Source organism: Muntiacus reevesi, chromosome 2 (genome assembly GCF_963930625.1).
Source record: "Muntiacus reevesi chromosome 2, mMunRee1.1, whole genome shotgun sequence".
Classification (NCBI taxonomy): domain Eukaryota; kingdom Metazoa; phylum Chordata; class Mammalia; order Artiodactyla; family Cervidae; genus Muntiacus; species Muntiacus reevesi.
This window is the reverse complement of record NC_089250.1, coordinates 45,631,685-45,646,362: the sequence shown is the minus strand read 5'-3', so window position 1 is coordinate 45,646,362 and position 14,678 is coordinate 45,631,685. Positions and strand designations below refer to the sequence as shown.

The following is a 14,678-nucleotide window of genomic DNA, read 5'->3' as shown; positions in this document are numbered from 1 at the left end:
TTTTCAGAGCAACAAAAATAAAAGCTTTTATTTGTTCATTTGAATATAAAACAGGCGTTATCACAGATGTACAAAGCTTACTGGTGGTTTAACATACGAGAAGGTTGCTGTCCTTTGCACATAAAAATTTTGTTTGGAACCGTGATTGGCTGAGCACATGAATCTCTCTAACCAGTCACCACACTATGAAGCAACGCTGCTAGCATCTGACTATCAAGGGACCATTTCCCTTGGGGAAAGTGTCAAGCAGGGTTAGATAGATATAACAAACAAGCACCATGAGGAAGCCGCCCTGTTGGTTGGTCTGAGTCTTGGTGGTCGCTGTGTACCCTCCTTTGTGCAAGTTGACCACACGGTTTTGTCTGACTTCAAAAGCACAAGGTCACGAGACAAACACTGGCTATGTTCTCATGAACGACTCATCCCAGCAGTTTCCATTAACAGTACAGAACGATCCTCCTTTATTGCTAAGTGGGTGGTACTGAGAGTCTCATTCCTTTTCTTGCACAACAGAACCTGGATCCCAGCCCTGAGCCCTTGGCCCTCACCGCTGGCACAGGCAGCAGGACCAAGGCCTCACGAGGGCACCAGCAACATCACAACCCCTCGCTGGGCCTTAAGTCCCGCTTCCTCATCAGTGTCTGACCCAAAACTGCCCCCTCCCACCCTTCCACAGGGTGGGTGTGTGTCCTCTGTGTGTGGTGGGGGGCCCCCCCTACCTTTTCCACGCTGTGGGTATGTGTGTCTTGTGTGTGTGTGGTGGAGTGCCCCCTACCCTTCCACACTGTGGGTGTATGTATCCTCTGTGGTGGGGTCTCCCCCATACCCTTCCACATGGTGGCTATGTGTCTTCTGTGTGGTGGGGTCCCCCACTACCCTTCCACACAGTGTGTGTGTGTGTGTGTGTGTGTGTGGTGGGGTGTCCCCTGGCCCTTCCACATGGTGGGTGTGTACCTTCTGTGTGTGGTGGGGTCCCCCCTACCCTTCCACGTGGTGGGTGTGTGTAGGGGGGGTCCTCCCGGCCCTTTCACACAGTGGGCGTGTATCTTCTGTGTGGTGGGGTCCCCCCTACCCTTCCACATGGTGGGTGTGTGAGTGGTGGGGTCCCCCCAGCTCTTCCACATGGTGGGCCTGTACCCTGTGTGTGTAGTGCGATCCCTCCTACACTTCCACACAGTGGGCCTGTATCTTCTGTGTGTGTGGTGGAGTCCCTGTGGCCCTTCCACACAGTGGGCATGTGTCTTCTCTGTATATGGTGGGGTCCCCCTTGGGAAGCAGAAGACTGGGAATGTTTATCTGAAGCATGTGGAGAAATACTCATACACAGCAATTAAATAAAAATATTTTAAAAATCAAATAACTTGTGGAGATGGAAGAAACCCCACATGTAGACAAAGTTTTGAAAAATGCCACTTAAAATTCTAACAGCAATTAGCCTTGGATCTCTGAAGTCAAACAAAACTCTCTTGTGGCAAAGGGCTCAGTGCCAGTGCACAGAGCAAGGCAGGTGAGACCACCACGCAGAGAGGGTCTCAGTCTCGCCAGCAACACTCTGAACCAGGCAGACCCCACACAGGAACCCCGGGCACACTGGGGCAATCATGGGGGGGAATCTCACTCGGAAGCTGGTACCTCTTCTTGGCTGGACGCCGATGAGCTGGTCCAATCCGGGAGTGTGCGAGGGGCTCTCAAAGTTTCAAGGTGCATGAGGCGGCAGCAGTAGCAAGAGACGGAAATCAGAAGCATGTCCTTGCAGCAGGAGCAACGACGGGGCTGGGGGCCTCCCACTCCAGCCAGCACAGCTGGGGCAGCTCCGTGCATGACCTCCTAGTGAGTCTCCTCCCTTAAAGCCGCTGAGGGAGTCAGCGCAACCCGCTGCCAATGACCACAGAACGACATTCCTTTTCATACCAAGGACCAAAAAAAGGTGACAAACAAAATGATGAAAACACTGTGCAATGAATTCTTGTAGCCGAGGGAGCGCGTGCAGTGGGCCAGCTGCTCCCCAGGCCACGCGTTGCGGTGGGCACGTGGCACCGAAAGTCCATCACGACCCCGCGGCAGAGGGAAAAGTGCACACCCGGCTCCAGTCTGCCACCTCCGAGGCGCTGGCCCCACAGCTGGTCTCTGGCTCCAGAATAGAAGCTCTGGGCTGCAGGCCGTCTGGTTGCTCACACCAGCAACGGCGAGAGTCTATCTACAGTGCAGCGGAGGGGACACCATGCAAGTGACAGGTTCTGTGTTTTAAACTTTAAAATTCCCTTTGTTCTTAGTGAACTTATATTTCATATATATATATATCTGTTGTGATGCTATCCACGCAAGATAATACAACACTTTTTATATTAGCAAACATTACAAGACTTTAATATTCTTGAATGTTTTCTCTGTTATACTTCTAAAGAGATCAAAATAAATTAAACGTTTTGTACATAATTACATATGGAGTTAACTTATTTTATCTTTTTAGTTTAGTACAAAGATATCTGCAAGGTAATTGCCGAAATACACCTTATTTATAATTTCCTCTCATTCTATGATAACTTGGAGGGCCGATCATCAGTCTGTTTCTTCAGTATGTTTCTGACAAAGAAAGCGGCTAAAATCTAATTGGAAGGTGCTATTTGGAAGGTTTTCTCGTACCTTGACACACTGTCCTAAAAGGATGGGCTCCAGCAATGGCTTAAATCAGTAGCAGGTCCATGGCATTAAGATTTCATGACACATTAAAACAGAGAAAACAATTCTTTGTCACACTACATGAATTGTTTAAAAGAACCCATCTGGAGGGCAGAATATTTTTTTTAATTGCTATTTTGGCTTAACAAAATACCACTTTTACGAAGAAAGCACTTATTATTCAATAATTAAAAAAAAAGAAAAGAAAGTTCTTGAAATGGGCTTTCCCAACAAACTAAAGGCAGTTAACGCAAAGTCCTTGTGAGCAAACTTCACATTCACGTCTCATCCCTGTGTGACCAGGACGTGTGGGAAGTCTCCCCACCACACGGTGAGGCTCTGCTGGGGAAGGTGCCCTGGTGCCCACATTTGCGACACTGAACAGGGGGCCCCAGGCGTCTACATGTTGTAGGCCACGTAGATGAGACACTACGTGGGCATCTACATGTTGTAGGCCATGTAGATGGAGGCCCCAGGCGTCTACATGTTGTAGGCCACATAGATGAGACACTATGTGGGTGTCTACAAGTTGCAGGTCATGTAGATGAGACACTATGTGGCGTCTACACATTGTAGGCCACGTAGATGGGGGCCCCGGGCATCCACATGTTGTGGGCCATGTAGATGGGACACTACTTGGCGTCTACATATTGTAGGCCACGTAGATGGGGCCCCGCACATCTACATACATGTTGTAGGCCACGTAGATGCGGGCCCTGGGCGTCTACATGTTGTAGGCCACATAGAAGGGACACTATGTGGCATCTACATGTTGTAGGCCACGTAGATGGGGTCCAGCTGGTCGGCTAGGAAGCCGTCACGCAGGTGCATGCGCTGCTTCTCCCCCCGGGAGTTGATGGGGATGACGCCGATGTCCACCACCACCACCACCCCCACCACCAGGTAGTGCTCCTCCAGGACCACGTTGGTCACCAGGGGCACCAGGTCCAGGGCTTCCTGCTCGGACCCATCGAGCTCAACCACAACCACCAGCAAGTTTGTCCAGGTGAACACGGCACTGGAAGAAAAAGAAGCATCACTGTACAATTGGAACGACTCCATTCTCTGGATGCCCCACTGGGCTCCTGCTGGGCACTGAGCCTTCTCTGGTCTGCAGGTTCCAGAGCAGCTCTGACACTCCTTGCGTCTACACCTCTTACCAACCTGCTCGCCGGGTGGCAGCCCACCCCCGCCTTCCCTGGATCCACACAAGGCCCTAAGGGTGGAACCCATCCCAAAAGGCACTTGGGAAGCCTGCGGTGTGGTCGGCGGGACCGTTGCTGAGCTGGGACAGTGGGCGCTAAGGCTAGTCCTGACCTGCCTCTGTTCCCAGGGGGTGAACGCGTGTGCACGTGAGCAGAAGAGCCACCATGCTGGGTCAGGTACCTAAGTGCTCGACTGCAGACCTGGGGCGCACGGACAGATTCTGTCTCAGGAACTGGGTGAGGGCAACACAGGGGACCTGATTCAGGTGGATGAGTTCCTGGGGATGCCAGAGCTTCATCCAGAAGTGTTAGGAGGACCACCCACAGTATCTTGTCTGCCCAGTTTGTAAAAACTTAACTAAGTCCAATGTTTTACACTTTAGACCACCTTGACGTCAGATAGTAGGGCTTTTAAAACATGAATGTTTAAGAACCTTAGCAAACTGGAGCCCCGTGGAGGGCGGGGTAAAGCTCTGGGGCCTGCAGTGGCTGCTGAAGTCAGATACAGAAAAGGTTCTGTCTTAGCTGTGAGGCAGGTAGTGTCTGGGGAAAGTCATCACTGTTTCCTAAAAGCATAGGGTATGCTTGTTAACAAAAAATGTGTATTTTGCTTAGTATGGCCAATGATCACATTAAAATGGAAGAGGGACACTGGAGACTCCTGGGGCTGGCTCTGTGACAAGCGTCACCCCGAGGGATCTGCTCGAGAGAACTGCACGTCTGTGAGTCATGTGACTGCTTGTGGCCATGCTGGGGACGGTTTTATCCTGACATCTGGCATTGAGGGTGCAGCATCAGGGTCAGTGTGGATCCCATAGTTCACTGAGAAGGGGTGCAGGGGGCAGCGGGAGGCTGCTGGAGCCCACCTGGGGCCACAGCAGCTGAGGGTGGCTGGGCTGTGCTCAGTGAGGCAGTCACAGATGTGACCCAGCCTCACACCCTCCCTTCTCTGCACCAAATGACTGATGGGGCTGCCTGGGGGAGCCACAGCCTAGGGAGGAGGGTGACAGCAGAGCCGTGGTGCTGCTTGCACTCTGAGGAGAGAAGCGCCTCGCGACCGAGCCTGACGCTCCTTCCCTCTTGGGGCCTCTGAGAGTAGAGAAAGGAGCAAGCTTCACAGTATCTAAGTGACGCTCAGAACAGACAAGAGAAACCCACAGGGGAACCCTGGCCACGCACTTCCCAGTGGAAATGGCACCTTTTCAACAAGACAGAAAATATGTGAGGGAGGAAACACAAGCCACTTGAAATTATTTTCTTAAAAAATACAAAAACAGAAGGCTGAGATGGCTATTTACACCTCAGTGCAAACTGAGGCGGACCCCTACCATTTCTGGCTGACACCTTTCTCCACTCGAGTGGAGAGGCAGCTTTAGAGGTGGAGGACTTGTGCTCAGATGGGCTTGTCGCTGCTTGCCCTGAAACAAGGCACTGAGTGGGGACGAAGCTCTGCCGTCCACTTGCCCCTTCTGTCTGCCGAGCCCTCTGTGCGGTGCAGCATGTAGCCAAGAACACCAGCCTGCATCAGCTGACAAGAGGCAGCTGACACTCGCAGGCCAACCCATCTGCCCTCCTAGAGATTTCAGAAGGAGCCTCCCTGGGGGCTCCTGCCCTGAGCTTGCAGACAGGCCCCCTCAGGCCTCCACCCTTCAGGGAACCAGGGGGATGAGAGGAACAGCGGCCAGTGGTGCTGAAGCCACTGTTCATGCTCAAGTGTCACGTGAAGGCCCCAAGGAGTGGTGGGTGCTGCTGCTCCCAGGCACACTTGCAAGTTACAGCCACCAAATGGCCAGGGCGGGCACGGCGTGGCCTCCAAGGCCACCTCCAAGGGTGGTGGGATGGGTGACCTGTCACTGATGACCCTATGACGCTGGCAAGCATGGCCTCTCCTGGAGCTGAGGCCTTCCCACAGGGCTCGCTGGGTTCAGGCTCCCTGTGGACAGTGTTTTCCCCTACATCACGTTTTCCGTAACAAAAAAACAAATAATTGGCTCCTTGGAAACACCCCCCAGCCCTCTGTCCGTCACCTCAGGAAGAGCACCAACTGCGCTAGGGGTGCTCATTAGAGGTTCAGGTTCACCCTGGCCCTCGGGCTGCCTGCCTGCTCCTCACCATTCCGTGACGCTCTTGTGGGCTCTGATGACCGAGGTCTCGATGTCTATCGGGTGATACCTCATGCCGCGCAGCTCCATGGCCTCGTCCAGGGCCCCCACCACGTACAGGGCATCATGGCGCTCTGTGTGGGGAATGGACACTATGTGAGCTTCACGGCAAAACTGCTCGAGTCTCATAACGAATAAAGACGAGCGCTACCCCTGAACATGGAAAAGAGGCACAAAAGATCCCTGAGCAAGGGTCCGGTTTCCCTTCTCAGGGAAACTGCAGCCAAAGGCGCTCAGCGAAGAGGTGTGGCGGTGGGGGGTGGGGGCTGTGTGGCCATGTGACTGGCTGCATGCCTGCATGGTCCCCTCGCCCAAGGGGCAGCCTCCACATACATCCCTCGGCAGCACTGTCTGAGATGCAGTAGAGTCACAAGAGAGGACCCAGCACAGCCAAAGCAACACCAAGCTCCCTGTGGTTCCATCACACAAGGGTTCAACTCTCTTATCACTACATGTCTGAGTGGGAAAGAAAGCAGAGTTTCCAAGAATGTTCATAAACAATGATTCCCTTAGTTCATGTAATTGGTAAAGTTATTCTTGTCAATTGTGTAAACCTTGGGATAATGACAACATGCAGTCCATCTTTCCCTGAAAACAAGGAGAATCTCTTTCATCTTTAGGGTACTGAGTGCATCAGGGTGAGTTTATGAGAAGTGACTGACACATGAAATATCAGAAAATAAATCTTCTCCATCTCTAGGCTAAGGCAGACAAGATGGAGGCAGTCACTTGCTGACTTCTGACCACAGCTGCTGGGGCCTCCCACCCTCCCAGCCCACGGACTCCAAAGGCAGAACCAGCGCTGAGGTCTGGGTGTTGCTAAGCTTAGTTCCTCAGGGAATCCCAGGGGGCACCCTCTATGACTTCCCCAAACTGAAAATACAATGCCAGCCAGCAACGAGGTAAGTGCCGCCCCAGCCTGATCCCTGTGATGGGAAGGTGTTTTCTGAGCTTTTGCCTGCAGTGAGAAGCTGAGCGGGCTTCACAGCCAACAGGACGCTGTGTGGACCAGCTGCCAGCCTTATAATGTGTCTGTGCTGAGACCCCAGAGCCTGCAGAGACGTGCCTGCCCTCTATGAGGGTGAAGAGGCTGGGCTCCCATGGAAAGGAGCAAGCCACGCTCCTGCTTAACACCAGTCTGAAGTTAGAAGGTCTGAACAAAGAATAAAGCACACAAAATGGAATCCAGCTCTCGGAGGATGCAAGATACGGAATTTTCTTATACAACTTACCTGTTTCAAATTAGCATACAATCATTTCAGCCTTCCTAAATAAACGTTTTGTTTTTTAAATCTTAAAAAATAAAAGAAAATACAACACCAGAATATTTCGATACTTTTCCCCTGCATTCTTCCTGGTCTGGCCTGGCTGGCACGGCTCCTACTAGGGAGGTGGGTTGGAAGTCTCGCTGATCTCCAGTGCTGGCAGATCTCACAAGAAACCTCAGGCCCCCCACCCCGGAGTAACATCCAAGTCCTGCCTCTGTTTTCAGTGAAATAAGGAGTGGAGAGAGGACTCCAGGATCAGCAACGTGAAGAGCAGAAAGGCTCCTACATGTTGGTTCTGTGTCACACCCACACCCAGCGCTAGTCCTCTGAGCTACTGTTCCCTGAGGGCACCTGGCAGGACCAGAGCACTCGAGGCCAGTGCCTCCCGCCCGGAAGAGAACAACGCAGCTTCGGGGGATCCTGGGTGGGGCTGGCAGCGCCAGAGTTGGTGACAAGCCGGTGAGCTGCACTTACAGGCACTTGTCAGAGACAACATAGCCCCCGGCCCCTGCCCTGGTTTTACATGTGTTCCTAGCTCACAGAGGAGGACAGAGCATGGGACGTGCGTCCTCAGCTGCCGACGTGCACAATCTGAGCAAGCTCTCTCACCCTGGGCTCTCTCTCTCGCCACCCTCGCCCACCCCCTGTCCCCTAGTCTCTCTCGCCCCAACCAGCTCTCTCACCCTTGGCTGTCTCTAGGCTGCCTGCAGCAAGCATGCAAGCACACACACTCTCCTGGGACTGGGATCCCAAACCCACACAGGTTTTTGGTGTCTGAGGACTTCCTGCCTCCTATTGGGAACTCTCACCTCCATTTGCATCAGTGAGTTCAGTTCTCCGTAGGAATCCCAAGTAGCCTGTTCGTGCCCAGACTGTCTGTGTGTCTCCAAAGCTTAATCTTGAGTTGAAGTGATCTGACTGGAGGGATTCATCTCCATAAATAGTGAAGTAACCACTGGCATTGTGGGCACTGTGAACCCAGATCTGTAAGGAAGCAAAATGTATTACATAAGTTAACTTGACATGATGTCCAGGGCAGAAACTACTTTTACAATTCAACAGATTGTATTCCATCTGTCCCTGGCCTGCAAAAACAAGACAGCTTGTTTCCAGAGAGACACAGACACCGCAAAGTTTGCTGAAATGAAAACATGACAGCACACTCATGGTTGAGCAAACAACCAAGCCCTCATCTCTGGAGAATCCTATTAAAGTAGATGAACTAAGGGCTTTTGAAATAAATAGCAAATGAATGAGGTTGTAAGAGTTTCCTTGTATTTATTCAAATGTACTGATTGCTTCCAAAAAGCAAGCTGGAAAAATGTTAAAAAGCTTTCTGATTTATTTTCCCCCTTCACTTGGTTTGTATACTTTGGGGAACACAAAAACTCTAGAAGGGAAAGGCATTGTAACAACAAAAAATGGAGGATAAAAATGCCTGAATGTTGTATCTTAGGAAATGGTATTTGAATCAGGGACAAAGGGTCCAGCCAGCAGCCCTCAGCCACGCCTGCCAGGGCAAACCAGGCAGCAGCCCAGGGATGAGGGTCTCCAGCAAGTGAGGGGAAGAGAACCTGTCAGACAGGTTCCCAGCACAACGCCAGGGTGCAGTGGTCTCCGCCCCTTGGCCCAGTACTCAGCTCTGAGAGGCTATGTGTTGTGAGGACAGCAGGGGCCAGATGCAGCAGGCGCCACGTTTAATTTTCATTCTTAGATGTGCATTTAAAGGAAATTCCTAAATAAAGCCTGTACAGCATTTCATCATTTCGATTTTGATCTTCACATGGAGAGAGATGAGTGAGGGGCCAATAAACTGCCCAAGAAGGAGAAGGGTCTGGGGGTGATGGTGGCTGAGATTCAGGCCCCATCACCACTTCCTCCCTCACCATGTACACGTACGTGTGTGCCATGGTGCCCAAGAGAGCAGGGGGGCTGGTGTGTGAGTCGGGTGCCATCAATGGCAGTGTTTTGTGTGCGGCCAGGACAGGTTAGAAGAAGAGAGGCAACTGACCACAGAGGGGGTGGCACCTATAGGAGTGTCCTTGTGGGCAGGTCATGGTCACTGTGGCCTGGCCTTGGAGAGGAAAATGGGGTTGGGGAGGCAGACGTGTTGGAAGCAAGTTAATCAGGGAGCGAGGTGGACGCGAAGGGCAGAAGGGTGCGCATGGTCAGCAAGCAGGGCGAGTTTCAGGACAGCAGCCCAGGAAGGGTCTCCTGTGGCCACATGCAGTCAGCAGTGTGAGGGGCACAGGGTGGGTGGGGAGTCACTGGTAGGTTGCATCGTCAACACGAGGGAGTAAAAGTGACTTTCTGACCCAGACAAATGCCTGTTGTGTCCCCAGTCTGCCTGCCATGGTTGTTGGTGCTGCTATGATTCTGGGTTTGGCAAGATTCCCTCTGCACATTCGCTATCATGTTCCTGATGAAAGACTTCTCTGCTGTGAAGCAGGCACGTGGAACTCAAATGGAGAGCTGAGAAACAAGGAAACTCTGCCCACACACAGGAAGTTTCCTCTTTGCTAAATGTTTTGAACAGAAATGTGATACTCGTAAGTAAACACCACTTCATAATCCTGAACCTTCATAGACACCCCATTCCTCACCTCGCCCAGGTGTGAGTCTCCCAAGGGTCCTTTCGTTTCTGGATTGGCAATGATGATCCGCACCCCTGGAAGTATCTATGTGGGGAGGAACAGTCTTGTCAGTGGGCAGACAGGCACATGCTTCATGCCAAGTGCCTGTTTTCCCTATTAAAATGCTTTAGAAAGTGAATGGCTTTAAATCAAAATTGCAAACCACACCATCACATAATGACAGCAAATCGAGGACATTTCATTGTAATTATTTACAATGACAGAGCCTGTGTTAAAATGATCCTAAAAGTGAGACTTTGAACAAAAACGTGATAAATGATATAATTTAACAAGCCTGATCCTTGCAAAGTAGAACTAGCGGAGCTGTTTTGTGGTGTCCAGAAGAGAAAGCAGTCGCGCCAGAGCATCTGCCGCACCATGCGGATTGCAGCCCTGCCCCTCCTCTGCCACACTGCCCACTTTTCCTGTTGGCTGACAATAGTACAACATTGATACTGAGCACCTCCTTCTTAATGGACATTTAGCTCAGAAATGCTCTGAATTCTACCGGAACCATGTAAAGAATCAAAAGCTGATTCTGGAAATTTAGAATGGAGCCCCTCTTGGTTCAGCTACTAACTGTGCAGCTGAGATAAGGCAACACACCTGTGGTGAGAGCTATGGGAGCATGCCTGGTGAATGACCCCACAAGGTCGAGCTGGGTGGGTGGGCAGTGCTGAATCCCACCTTAAAGAAAACAGTACCAAGAACTCTAAAAATCAGCCATGAAGACACAGACTGTAAAAGGTCCCAAACAACATGCCTCTAGAATTATGTTAAGTGGAGAAGAGATTTGACAATAGGGGCCGGGGAGGTGGGGTGGGGGGGGAGTCTTCATTCAGATTTAAATACATTCCTTGCACTTTAGTTCTATAAATGACACCACCACCACCACGGCAGGAACAACTAGCTGTCATGATATCCAGTCTTTGTCTAGTTCCACAGTAAACAAGCTCTGCCTGCTGGCCAGGCCCATGGACATTTGGACCCAATGTACCGACGACACTGCCAGCCTGCCTTTCTCGGCTGGGGTAACCATGCCCAGAGGTGCCAAGTATGAGTGAAGAGGCTAAGGAGCCGTCCGTATGGCCTCTTCCTTTTCCTGCTGCTCCTCCTCTGGGTGGAATGCAAGGAAGGGCTGCAGCTGGAAAAGCTGCTATAGACCCGGAGACACCCGTGGGAGTGGAGGCCATACAGAACAGAACAAGAGAGAAGGTGCCATGGCCCTGGGGGCTTCCTTTGACTTTCTGTGCTCATGGTCAAAACCAGTTGATATATTTAGTTCAGTTGCTCAGTCGTGTCCAACTCTTTGGACTTGATATATCACTTTTCAAGAAAACTTTTTTTTTTTTTGGAAAAAAGTCTTCCATGTACTTCTTAACTTTCCAAAGCTCCCAAACTGAGACTTGTGTTCAAATGTATATGCACATGCCTTCCTTCTGTACTTACTTTTCCTGACTCCATCAGGGGCAAACTATGAGGAGAGCCTCTTTCCACTAAGCGTACTCTACAAAGAAAAACAGAAGGTGTTACTGTGTGCTCTGGACCCTGGCCTCCTCCTCTACATCTAGCACTTGGGTCAACGCCCAGCAGTCGGACGGGCACATTAGCTCTGTTGACAAGCATTACCCAATGCAAAGAGAGTCGAGAAGTCAGAGAAAAAGCAGATAATGGCAGAGAGGAGACAGCGGGGGCCACCACACAGGCCACAAGAGCATGGAGATGCAGTCCCACATATCAACCCACAAACGTCGGGAATGACTCTGCATTGATGTAATGGGGTCAACACAGTGTGTGCAGAAAAGGGAGAGTGAGGATTAAGCTGCATTCCTCAAAGAGCTGCCACTCCTGTGACAAAAGACCTCTCGGACCTGTCCCCTGCAAACACAGGGGGCCGCAGATCCCACAGCACAGCATCCACTGCCTCAGCTAGGCACATTGGAGAGGACTGGCCAGTTCAGACAGCACAATCTCCTTTCTGGAAAGAAATGCTTTTCAATCTAAGAACTATCTGCTGGTGAGGTACTCAAGAACTGTGGAGGACCCTGGTGCCAGTCACAACCCAGCCCACTGAGCCCTCCTCAGCTGTATTACTTTATCCCATGACTGGGTTCAGTTCCCTCCATGTTACTCTCAGAGTGTGATCCTGACCAATCATCTACAGACAACTTTTACTTGAGGAAAATGGAATGAAAGAGAACCCCCTCATTTCTAATTTTATCAATTTGACTTCTCTTTTTTCCTTGATAAATCTGGGCTAAAAGTTATCAATTTTATTTGTCTTTTCAATGAACCATCCTTTTAGTTTTATTCATCTTTACCACTATTTTGTTTCTATTTCACTTTTTTCTGCTCTGATCTGTATGCTTTCTCTCTGGTATTAACTTTGGGTTCTGTTTGTCCTTTCTCTAGTTGCTTCAGGTATAAGATTATGTTGTTTCTTTAGTTGCTTCAGGGCAGCCGGCCTCCCGTCCTCATCCTGCCCTTGGAGTTCATCTTGTCTCCTGTCCCTACTGGGCAGGTGGATCTTACCTGAAATGAGAAAACTCTACTGCTAAGAATTTCCCTGTGGCCTCCTCCCTACTGAGTGGTGGCAGGGACCTGGGCAAGCATGCAGAGTGGACAAAGAGTTTCTTCTCTGGTCAGCATGGAACAGTGCTCTATGTCAGTGATTTCAGGCAAGCAGGAAGGGGCACTAGGACCACTCAGGGGTGGTCCTGTCTTGTCAGAAATGCCACATGGCGGGGGTGAGGGTGGGTCTTTCACCCACTTGAGAATATCCACAAGAGCAAAGAAAAAACCAGCCCTAGAAGAAGGCAGAGCTGTGTCTCCCAGAAGAGCTGAGAGACATGCCCATGCATGCAGCACATGTGAGAGGGATGGGGGCTCACAGAAACCCAGGAAACTTGTGGGAGATACGAGGGCATAGGTTGGGGTGAGGGGCAGCTCTGTCCACCTCCTGTGCACCACAGACAGGGAGGCTCTCTCCTGACTGCACACCATCACCCAGCACTCCCAGGACATGGCACAATTAGGAAACCACACCTCCTGCCCCACGGGTGCTGTCAGGACAGAAGCTAGTCACTTCAGAGCCATGGAAAACAGTCAGTGTGGCGTGTCCTGCTGCTGGTCAGGAGGGGCAGGGGTGTGCCTGTCTCTTGATGGCCACTCCAGTGATCACTGGTGACCTGGAGGATGAGCACCACTCACACCAAGAGGAACTGATGGAGCCTAGTGTGGTCTACGAGGCGGCCCTGCATTAAGTGTGCTGACAGTGTTCTATATCTGGGGCGCCAACAACAGCATCTTAGGGAAAAACCCCAATGAACATTTTGGGCCAACCCAACATAAAATTATCTTCAAATAATTTTTGTAGGGAGTAAAGCAGGCAAGAAGAACACACTTGGCCAGGCCTGGCGGGGGTTCCTGGTTTCCCATCCACAACTCTCCCTAGCTCTCACATGTTGTGAGCAAATGCATATGTCGGTAGGCACCACTGAGAACAAGCAGACAGGGAGCACAGGATCTGGCTCTCATAACACATCCACAAGCACCTCCAGCCACTTATAAAAGGACACTTTGTATCAGAGTCACTCTATTATCATGTCAAAGAAACAGCAACGCATCGCATCGGCATCTCCAAAACCACACAGAGAAACAACCCAATCACTGGGGATGTCTGTAGAAAAAACGACAGAATTCTCTCCCCCTCAGGCACATCAGGAGGGACCCCTTTGGGAGCTGAAGTTCTGCGACAGATTCTTTATCTTGTCCCCACCTTTTGTCCCACCCTTTGAGGTGGACTTACAAGTATCCACCAGCACACTCCCTTTTGTTCTTGTTCAAGGCTGCTTATTAGGAAGCTGCACAGAAAGGTAACTTGACTTACAGTTTAGTTTTTCCTGGAAATGCCTTGACAAAAATTTTCAATTCATGCAAAGAAATGTGAGCAGTGTTGATATTTTATGAGATGCAAAACAGCGGCTGACTAGTGCTCAAGAAAATGTCAAGTCTGGCAGAGTATGAGAAAAGGCCGCTCTGACTGCAGTGGCTCTGGGACAGCTGTTCTCAGAATGAGGAGCTGCTGAGGTGGGACATGAGGTGACGCACGTGGAGTGCTGCGAGAGTTCACTCCGTGGCCCTGTGCTTGGGGCAGATGACTGCACTCCTCCTTCCAGAGGAGCGCTGCACGCCGGGTGCTGGGAGACAAAGTCACAATACCTGTCGTGTCTCAGAGCTCTCATGTCCACATAGACGGTGGTTGGATCGGGTCCCGATGTTCCCTGCAAGCAAGGACACAATGCGATTAATCCCGTTTACCTGGGAGGAGCTGTGTCTGTGCTTCCTACTGGCTGGAAACGTTTCTTTGGTGTCTGAAACTGAACAAAACCCAAAAGCACTAAAACCACACCTCTCACTTGATAACCTAATTCCGAAAGAATATCTCGCTAAGATAATACTGACTTTCACATAGCTTAACTGTTAATCATTTATGAAAATTAGAAAGGAAAGGGGCATCTCGCCAAATAAAGAGGCTGAAGCTTCAGAGGCAGTGTTTGGCAAAAGCAGGTTGTTGAGGAAGTGAAGCATCATTTGCTGAGAGGCTTTCACCACATGCATCCCCAAAAGTGTATTTTCAGAGCTCAAGGTACTGAAGCAGAACATGTGACATGAGCTGACAGACTGAGGAAGAAGAGATAAAAGACAAGGATCTTGTTCATTCTGGTTCTG

At 50.7% G+C, this 14,678-nt stretch overlaps 1 protein-coding gene and 1 non-coding gene across 11 annotated transcripts in view; one reads left to right on the top strand and one right to left on the bottom strand.

Annotated features, from left to right (window-relative positions):
* Positions 1–14,678, bottom strand: part of DIP2C (disco interacting protein 2 homolog C) — a 288,874-nt gene continuing 274,196 nt past the window's right edge. For all 10 annotated transcript variants that reach the window (XM_065921423.1, XM_065921432.1, XM_065921426.1 and 7 more), the window contains 6 exons: positions 14,169–14,230; positions 11,397–11,454; positions 9,918–9,992; positions 8,124–8,298; positions 5,997–6,120; positions 1–3,697 (listed from right to left, as the gene is read on the bottom strand). In XM_065921423.1, coding sequence (XP_065777495.1) covers positions 3,445–3,697; positions 5,997–6,120; positions 8,124–8,298; positions 9,918–9,992; positions 11,397–11,454; positions 14,169–14,230 — 747 coding nt within the window. In that variant the 3' untranslated portion in view covers positions 1–3,444. The remainder of the gene's footprint in view (positions 3,698–5,996; positions 6,121–8,123; positions 8,299–9,917; positions 9,993–11,396; positions 11,455–14,168; positions 14,231–14,678) is intronic.
* LOC136162201 (small nucleolar RNA SNORD31) lies at positions 6,934–7,002 on the top strand. Its single transcript, XR_010662022.1, has one exon. It is a non-coding gene; the product is annotated as a small nucleolar RNA SNORD31 (small nucleolar RNA).